This window comes from Bolinopsis microptera, chromosome 1, assembly GCF_026151205.1.
Source record: "Bolinopsis microptera isolate Bmic1 chromosome 1, MBARI_Bmic_1.0, whole genome shotgun sequence".
Lineage (NCBI taxonomy): Eukaryota > Metazoa > Ctenophora > Tentaculata > Lobata > Bolinopsidae > Bolinopsis > Bolinopsis microptera.
In genome coordinates, this window is record NC_087072.1 from 10,688,990 (window position 1) to 10,698,506 (window position 9,517).

Here is a 9,517-nt window from a genome sequence, read left to right on the forward strand (position 1 = left end):
CTAAAAGGAGAAACGTTTTACACTTTTTATAGCACATTTAAAAACATGTGTGGTATTTCAATTCACAATTCCATGTGCAAAAAAGTGGTGTGGACAGCTGACAATCATCGATGGGAAAATGTAGTTTCAGAATTTGTTCGAATATCGTGAAGTTACATAGTGTCATAACAAAGGGCCCCGAAAAGTAGTAAAAATGAGTGAAGAAAGGGAGGGGTTGTAAAAACTTTGCAATCCAATACAATGAACTGCTTAGTATGACAGAGTGATAGTTGTAATTGTGCTGCAGAGTCTTAAATCAGAACAAAACTTAAAATCATCAGTAAGGAATGATCAACGATGCACATTTGGGAAGGAGGGGTAGCAAATTTAAAACATTTACAAGTTCTATTTGTCTGGTAAAGCAACCTTTAAAATACGTTTAGTGTCAAACCAAGACGGAATTGTTCAGGAGTCTTTTCAAGCAACTGGCTGAACATCAATCATTTAAGGTTCAGAAAATTAACTGACAGGGTGACAAATGGACAATCTTCAACAAATTTTAGAGTGAAAAGACAGGTTAAAACAGCTTTCCTTGTGTGTGGTAAAAATGAAATACTCTGCTTGATAGCTTGTTCATATTAAGAATATTCACGAAAAGATCGTTTCCAATTGTGGAAATCTGTCTCAAATCAGAACAAAGGTTGAAATCGTCAGTAAGGAATGATCACCGATGCATTTGGGAAGGAGTGGTTGCAAATTTAAAAATTTGGCAAGTTCTATTTGTCTGGTAAGAACAGCAAAATGTAAAACACATATATAGTGTCAAACCAAGACGGAATTGCTCAGGAGTCTTTTCAAGCAACTGGCTGAATATTTGGCAATCATTTAAGGTTCTGAAAAATGGACAGTCTTCAAAAATTTGTAGAGTTTGAAGACAGGTTGAAACAACTTCCCTTGTGTGTGGTAAACAAATTGTTCCTATTAAGGAGAAGATCATTCCCATTAATGAGGAAACAGGCGTCTTCTAAGCACCATCCAAGTGGTTAAATGAAAACAATTTGAATGAAATAAGGGTGGTAGATGATAGATCCAATCAATTGTATATCCATCTAGATCTACCCTTTTTAAGTCATCATATTTAGACAACAAGCATTGCTACAAAGAGAACTGTACTTTTGTTGTACTGCGAAAACAGGCACCAGACAACCTGTAATGTGCGGGGAGCATCAGAGAGGGGTGCTCTTTTTCCCTGTTTTAGGTCATTTTGACAGAAAATCGTCCGATTAGGTAAATTGTACTTTACACTGGCAAACTTAGAAAATTGGCACAAAGAAAATTGAAGAACAAAGCTCCAGGGGGGATGTGGCAAAAGGCAGTTGGGGACACAAAAAAGACACAGGAAAATTTGTGTGCTATCATTACTGTAGATCTGTGCATATATTTGACAGTAAATGAAAGAAACATAGTGCTACGTTGATTGGTGAAGACTCGTGACAGTACAGGTACTCACTCCTCCTACCTTTAACCGACCAAGAGGAGATGAGCAGCAGCAGCAGCAGGTCCCAACTTGCAACTCTAATTTTATTAAAAGTCTGATAGAATCCCTTCTGAAAATCATGTAAAAGATTTTCGCAGGAATAACAAGATTTGACTATTTTACTCAAGAGAAAAAGATCAGCTGCTTATAATCAGCCAGCACTAGACAGTTCCTCTAGATCCCCCATCATCTGCAGACCCATCGTATTATACTCCTCCACAATAATTCCTCCTCAGATGAACAGTTGGAAACAATTTCCTGTGTCTGGTTGATGAATGTGCGAATCTTAAACTTTAGCACCAGCTGATTCTTGTTTCTCTATTTCACTTGGTTCAGCACAGTGGCGTAATAAACTTCAGCGGGGTCTGCGGGGGGCGCAATCTGAGGGGGGTGCCAAATCGTCAGTTGAATGTGAGACAATTTCGAAAAACTTAACTACGGTACTAGCAAAACTGCGCGTTTTGCTCTAGAAACACACTTTTGAGAGACTTTACCGGCGTATCCTCTAAAATAATTTAATTTCTCAATTTTAGGGAAGGGCGCCAACAGGGAGGCGCTCTTTCAGCGGGGGCGCCAACAGGCAACATGACGCCACTGTTTAAGCAAATAGCGAATTTTAAATTTTGTGCAAGGTCATCCATACCATTGCCTAGCTGTGACGAGCACAAATCAAATTTCTACAGAAGTGAAAGAAAAGCTAGTTTTGGCGGTAGTAAACCTTTCTGGCAGCAAAGTACATACTCAAATGTTCTCAAGAGAAATTGTCCATGATTGATGATTAATCGTGAGACATATGAAAAATCATATTGACCAAACTTCGATCAGCACTCCGTCTGCAATCTGCACATTGCAGCTGTATAGTAAACAGAGGCTGGGCGCAGTCTTTTTATCATCAAAAGCATTTGACAATTTGTGGTTGTACACCTTGGCCATGACAAACGATCACGATTTCAAAATGTTTACATGATTTGACATGAAACTATCATCAAATAAAACAAAATTTTGCAACAAGGAAACTTGAATCAAATAAATGGTGACAAATATAAAGTTTATGTTGGGAAAATTCTCGGATTTGGCAAGGAAGGCACAAGTAAAGTAAACAAACACAATTAAGAATATGTTGACTGTATTATATGATTGGGAAACCAGTAACATCTATGTTAGAACTCATGTGCCATTGATCACTTTTACTGTGGCCCCATCATTCGACAGTGGTAACAATAAATATTCAGTCATCTGAATCAATTGGGTTACAGCAAAACTTGCAGGTGTAAACAAAATTTATTTAGGTATTTGACGGATGGTGCACAATTAAGTTTTTTCTACATTACAATATTATTGACCATTATTAATGGTTCGGTCTGGCCCGGCGCGCGCGCTCACGCTACTTCGTATATAGTTGACATACGTTGCATGCCACTTTTCGCGCGCGATACGAAACATGTATCAAGTATATAGCACTTGCTGCATCAATTCACGTAGCCATGTGTATACGCGTACTGCGTGACGCGCTATGGCAAGCGAGAGGGCTCTGGTTAGAGCAACTGCATCAAGCCATAATATTTCAAGAAAATAAAGGCGAGCGCTACTTCGAAGAAATTTAGACGAGTAACATCCGTCAACAATATTATTAAAACCTGTATCTGCATCATGCATGAACCAGGCCACAGACAACTGACAAAGCTTTGCGAATTCATAGTTATGTCAAAAGTAGTACGCGTAGAGTAAGTGCAGCCCATTCTAATTCTAAATTCTTCGAGTTGAGGTTAAAATTTTGTATCATATAATATCACGGCCGAGCACTCGTGCGGGTCATTCAATGACAATTGACAAATATATAATATATATACCGATACGCATTGTATCACGTCGTGACCCCCACGGTCGTTTCACTATAGAGTTTCTACGATACAGGGGAGCCGCGCACTCGTGCGCGGCGGGTCATGTAACGTATGACAATATACGCAAAAATTTGTGGTTGTGTGAAATTCAAATTATTGAAATTTACAATTGATTATAAGTTTTCCACATTGCACATCACACATTTGACATGTTTTTACATTCATTGCGCACAACTTGTAGTAAGTATAGGTTTAAACCTACCAAGACGCGCGGCTCGCACGCCGCGTCTTGGTAACCGTTAAGCTTTGGTTATATTAGAGCAAACTATTGGGCCGCGCTGCCTGCAGCTTGCTACACGTTGTAAACCTCTTATCTTTTTTAGAAAAGAGGTATACATGATACAGCTTGTCATGTGTCAAGCCGTCGCGATTAGATTTCAACCGTTCTGCGTGTACATTCATTGATTTCGATTTTAATACGTATAGTAAGTATTTAAAGTTAATGTGCACAAATTTTTAATTCAAATCCTTGTATTATTTTCACAATTGCCTTTTAAAAACCAAAACTAACTCCGATTCAATAATAATAGTATCAGTTCCTATACTACAAACAGTATGTTAGGTGAGAAAACAATTTTATCCTCGGACGAGTCAAACTACGCAACGGACAGTGATTCGGATGAAGACAGCTTATCAGACTACTGCCTTCAAGATTCTCCAGAAAGTTTGAATGAGCGAATGTATACCCTAGCGTTGGACCCGCAAAGAAAGATATGTCATGTCTGATCATACAGGCTTGACGATGAACCTGCCGAAGTTCAAGTACATGACTTCGACACTGAGAGTGAAGGTGAAGCTGGAGAACAAGAGGCTGCAGAGAAACAGTAGTGTGATTGCAGCTCGTGTGGTGATGAACTCGAAGACGATTCATATTGCTGTTCGACAATCGGGGTTGCGAAGGAACTGACCGAAAGAAAGTCAGTCAACTGCATTACAGACATTTATAGATTACATACATACATGTTACATGGCGAGATCTCCATCCAAAAGGATTAGTCTGCGTCATCTGCGTCATTACTTTGTATTATACAACTTCGGCGGGTAATATTTCTCCATCCTTTTCGATCTGCAGCCAATCTTCTCATACAATCAATCGTGAGTCCATTACGATCCAATCTCTGCTCAGCATCTTCAATAAATACATCATTTAAGCTCTTCCTAGGCCTGCCTCTTGATCGTTTCCCATGCTTGGGTTTCCATTCAAGTAGATAGTTAGGTAACCGATCTTCAGGCATTCTACTGACATGTCCAAACCAACGTAGCCGTTTTGTTGCTATTATGTCAGTAAGAGCAGTTATTGAAGCCCTTCTTAAAACATCTTCATTTCTTACTCGATGGAACCACCTCACTCTCAGGATTCTGCGTAAGCAGTACTGATGGAAAGACTCTAATCTTCTTGTCTGCACTTGAGTCGTGTTCCATATCTCACTTCCATAGGTCAGAATGGTAAGAACAGCTGCGATGTAGATTCGCACTTTGTTGTTAATGCTTATGTTCTTATTCTTCCAAATGTTATTGAGTTGGTTAAATTTATAGATTAAAAGTGTCAATTTGCGACGAGTCTGTTTTGGAACTCATCGAATATTCTGTGAATCGGAGGGAGTTCCCGGAAAAGGATGATGTTGAGAGAAGGAACAGGTTCTACCGTTTCGCTGCCTACAGAACATCCTTCGGGTCACTGGAGCTAAACGGACTGGGTAAAGGACGGCGCTTCAGACTACCACAATGTGTGGTGAGAGTTATCCGCAGAGCCAGAATGTACCCCAGCAAGTCAGGGAAATATGTAGGATTCAAATCACTAAACGAACAAGTTTCGGAAAAGCTAAACATATTGATATATTAAGCGGGACTGTCAACATATCTTCTATTTCATATTTGACAAAAACCCATAATCATGGGTAGAGTGGACCGCAACAGTGTCTCTCTCTCCCAAACAAAAGGAAATGATATTAATTTGAATAACCGTCCGCAAATGCAAATTGATACCGAGAATAAAATCGGTCGCTCGCTTTTCCTATTCATTCATGGCTTACGAATTGTAATAAAGTCTCAATTAATTATATCCATGACATGCTGTTAAATCTCTTTAGGATGCTTTCGGGTCGATACCTAATATTTTGGGATAAGGGTGGTAGTTAGTGTCCAATTAGCTGTTGTTTATTGAATCTTTATTGCCGAGTACAGTTGCCTTCGGGTAGTTCTTCTTAATCTACATATTACAATTGTAAATGAATGGGAAAAGCGAGCGACCGATTTCATTCTCGGTATCCATTTGCATTAGTGGACGGTTATTCAAATTAATATAATTTCCTTTTGTTTGGGAGAGAGAGACACTGTTGCGGTCCACTCTACCCATGATTATGGTTTTGGTCAAATATCATCTCTTTTTGATTATCATGTCAGGATAATTTACTAAGTCGAAATGTAAACTCATAACTTCATTAATTAAGGAGGTAATTTCAACTATTCGTCAAATAAATCAAACGATTAAATTTATAGATTAAAAGTGTCAATTTGCGACGAGTCTGTTTTGGAACTCATCGAATATTCTGTGAATCGGAGGAGTTCCCGGAAAAGGATGATGTTGAGAGAAGGAACAGGTTCTACCGTTTCGCTGCCTACAGAACATTCTTCGGGATACTGGAGCTAAACGGACTGGGTAAAGGACGGCGCTTCAGACTACCAGTACCACAATGTGTGGTGAGAGTTATCCGCAGAGCCAGAATGTACCCCAGCAAGTCAGGGAAATATGTAGGATTCAAATCACTAAACGAACAAGTTTCGGAAAAGCTAAACATATTGATATATTAAGCGGGACTGTCAACATATCTTCTATTTCATATTTGACAAAAACCCATAATCATGGGTAGAGTGGACCGCAACAGTGTCTCTCTCTCCCAAACAAAAGGAAATGATATTAATTTGAATAACCGTCCGCAAATGCAAATCGATACCGAGAATAAAATCGGTCGCTCGCTTTTCCTATTCATTCACGGCTTACGAATTGTAATAAAGTTTCAATTAATTATATCCATGACATGCTGTAAAATCTCTTTAGGATGCTTTCGGGTCGATACCTAATATTTTGGGATAAGGGTGGTAGTTAGTGACAGTGTCCAATTAGCTGTTGTTTATTGAATCTTTATTGCCGAGTACAGTTGCCTTCGGGTAGTTCTTCTTAATCTACATATTACAATTGTAAATGAATGGGAAAAGCGAGCGACCGATTTCATTCTCGGTATCCATTTGCATTAGTGGATGGTTATTCAAATTAATATAATTTCCTTTTATTTGGGAGAGAGAGACACTATTGCGGTCCACTCTACCCATGATTATGGTTTTGGTCAAATATCATCTCTTTTTGATTATCATGTCAGGATAATTTACTAAGTCGAAATGTAAACTCATAACTTCATTAATTAAGGAGGTAATTTCAACTATTCGTCAAAGAAATCAAACGATTCCATAATAAAGCATATTTTGTCAAAATGAAATGTTTTCCCAATTTTTCCCTAAATCAATGTATATTTTCACCCGCTTTTTGCCAAAATCAATGATTATAAGATTCTGAGTAGTCCACCGCTCCATTTTCACAATTTTCAGTTAGTAACACGACTTTAAAATAGTGACCCTCCCTTATAACTAAGCTAGTCCTCAGTTATAGTCATTCTCATCTCGTCAGCTGATATCTCTGAGAACTGTCCAGTACTGGTGCAGGTACAAGGCAGTCTCTTGTGTTGCCATGTCTGGGTGTAAGGAATTGTAGCCCTGAAACATTAGCCTGGGTTGAGTTATCCACTTGGGGTGGCCTATGAGGTTAAGAAGCTTATCAACAATGACATTTAATTGGAAAGATAAACGCAAATAAAGTGAATCTTTGAAAGCCAACATAATCTAATTTAACCTATGCGGTTATCAATCGTTTATCGTTGTTCCATGATTAACCACTAGCCATACAGCATGATTTACGATGTTTTTCTATGATGAGACTATCCTAACCTGTATTTGAAGAGAAGAGCCTCACACGTGACACTTTTGCCAGCCGAAGCCACACAGTTGAATGTAGCTGTCTTTGTCTTGGTCTCCGATCTCGAATTACCTGCTGAAAAGGAGTAGCTTGCCGTAATTGACGCCGTAACTTTACCCTCACCCACAAACGGTATTCCAACTGAGAACTCAGTACCAAGAGTGACGCTTGCTCCAGCTGTGTGTGTGAATGTGGCCGTTTCTTGGACTGACTCGCTCACCGTGAAGGTGGAGGATTGTGTGACTGACCCGTCTCTGTTATCTATGTGCTGGTACCCCACCCTGTCAGGCGCAAACGCCTTAACGTGCCCCCCTGTTGTGTCATATGTAACTGATTTAAACTCATAGTCATCACGGTTGATGGTTCTGGAACAGTCACACTCGATGTTATTCAAGCAATCCTGCGGGTGGACTGTGAACCACTCCCAACTATTCGCATTGGTCCTATCCACATCCACAGTGCCGTCCTTTTGTGCTGACAGATATCTGCCGTGGTACGACTGGAACGCCACTTTATCCTCGTACTGGTGCACCTTAAACCTTTCCAAGCTATATGCAGCACTCCTGTCCCACACGAGATGGTGCTTGGTAGAGGCTGAAAGGTACTTGTTCCAGGAAGACTTGAGGGAGCCGGTGTCCTTGCCATTCTGAACGAATCTGATAACTTCCAAGCTGCCATAGTTGCTCCTATCCCAGTCGACGGTATCATCCCGCTGAGCACTCAAAAACTTGCCCCACTTGTTGACCAAACCAAACGTCGAGCACTAGGACTGTCTCTCAATCTCCATTCCTTTCTTAAAGTGTACCTCCAGCCCCCCTCTCGGGTGATACCAAAGCAATCTGACCTCTGTAAGCACTGTGTCTTTGCTGTGTTGAGGTCCCTATACGCGTGTGTTCCAGAAGAATAGGTGTAGACAAACTTATTGTTGTGGGTGCACCACTTGTTAACCCCCTTACTGTCCCCTAGTGTCACAAGACACAGCAGTATTAGTACTAATAGTTTCAACATAGCTGTACTGCGAGGAGTTGCGGTTAAGTTGATTATCGCCATCAAATATGATTAATCATAATATTTTAAAAATCTAAATCTTTTCAAACAATACATAATTATACAGAAATGAATGCTTCTAAAAAACCCAGATATAAAAGGAGAAAACCAATATAGCCCAAATATCCAGTAGCCCAGTATATCGAAACCCAAATTATGTATTGAAAGACGGGTCACAAAAACACGGAAGTGTGCAGTATTGAATACCACACCCGCAATAACATTGGCTCCTTGCAAAAAAGTAATTATTATTAATCAATGAATCAAAACATATAATATTGTATTTATAGAAAATATAAAACTCTCTGAGCTAACGACTTTAAAGTTCCTGATTACGTGAACTTTGTCCGGCTCTGCTGTCCTTTTGTTGAGCAGTTGGTCGACAACTTTCTTGTAGGCTATTCTGTCTGCAGCTGATCTATCAAGAGTATTGTAAACTGAACTAAACCCCTCTACATGTCTTAGTAGCTTAGTCTTGCTCAAGATGGTACGAGCTTGATCTGAGCTTGAAAAAGTGAATTTCACTGGCCTGACTCGCTCACTTGTGTCCTTTCCAGCTCGTTTACAGCTCAAGATTTTCATTTTTCGTTGAGATGGTCCAACAAAATATACCAGATACCTTAGCATTCTAGGTTCTCCTCAGTCTCTGGGAGCCCAAAGATAATCAGACTTTTACTTCGATCTTCTTGTAGGGCAACCCTTTTCACTGCAGCTTGGATCTTCTTCGGTGCAAAGGCGTTTTTGCACGTGTTTTTCAACAGAGACGAAAAGGTCTTCATCTCTTTCTGAGCTGCAGTTTTTACAGTTCCAATCCCATTATCCTTCTTCAAAGCTAACTTCTCCTGCAAATCACTGATTTTTGCCATGTCTTTTTCTTGCCTAGAGAGCAACTTCTCTTGTAGTTCTATGATTTTAGTCGCATCTGCTATTTTTTCTTTCCTGAACATTCGGTTGTCTGTAGCTGTTTTAACGGCCGATTGTAACAATGGACCACAATAATTGTCCAGCATACAGCACACTACCTCT

The 9,517-nt window shown here is 39.7% G+C and overlaps 1 protein-coding gene across 1 annotated transcript; it reads right to left on the bottom strand.

Annotated features, from left to right (window-relative positions):
- Positions 1–6,994: 6,994 nt before the first annotated feature.
- On the bottom strand, positions 6,995–9,073 carry LOC134814060 (uncharacterized). The gene is made up of 3 exons (XM_063822098.1): positions 8,828–9,073; positions 7,417–8,207; positions 6,995–7,185 (listed from the first exon to the last, which is right to left on the bottom strand). Exons 1-3 carry the CDS (start codon positions 9,071–9,073, stop codon positions 7,065–7,067), a joined length of 1,158 nt encoding a protein of 385 aa, XP_063678168.1. The 3' UTR covers positions 6,995–7,064.
- Positions 9,074–9,517: the final 444 nt, after the last annotated feature.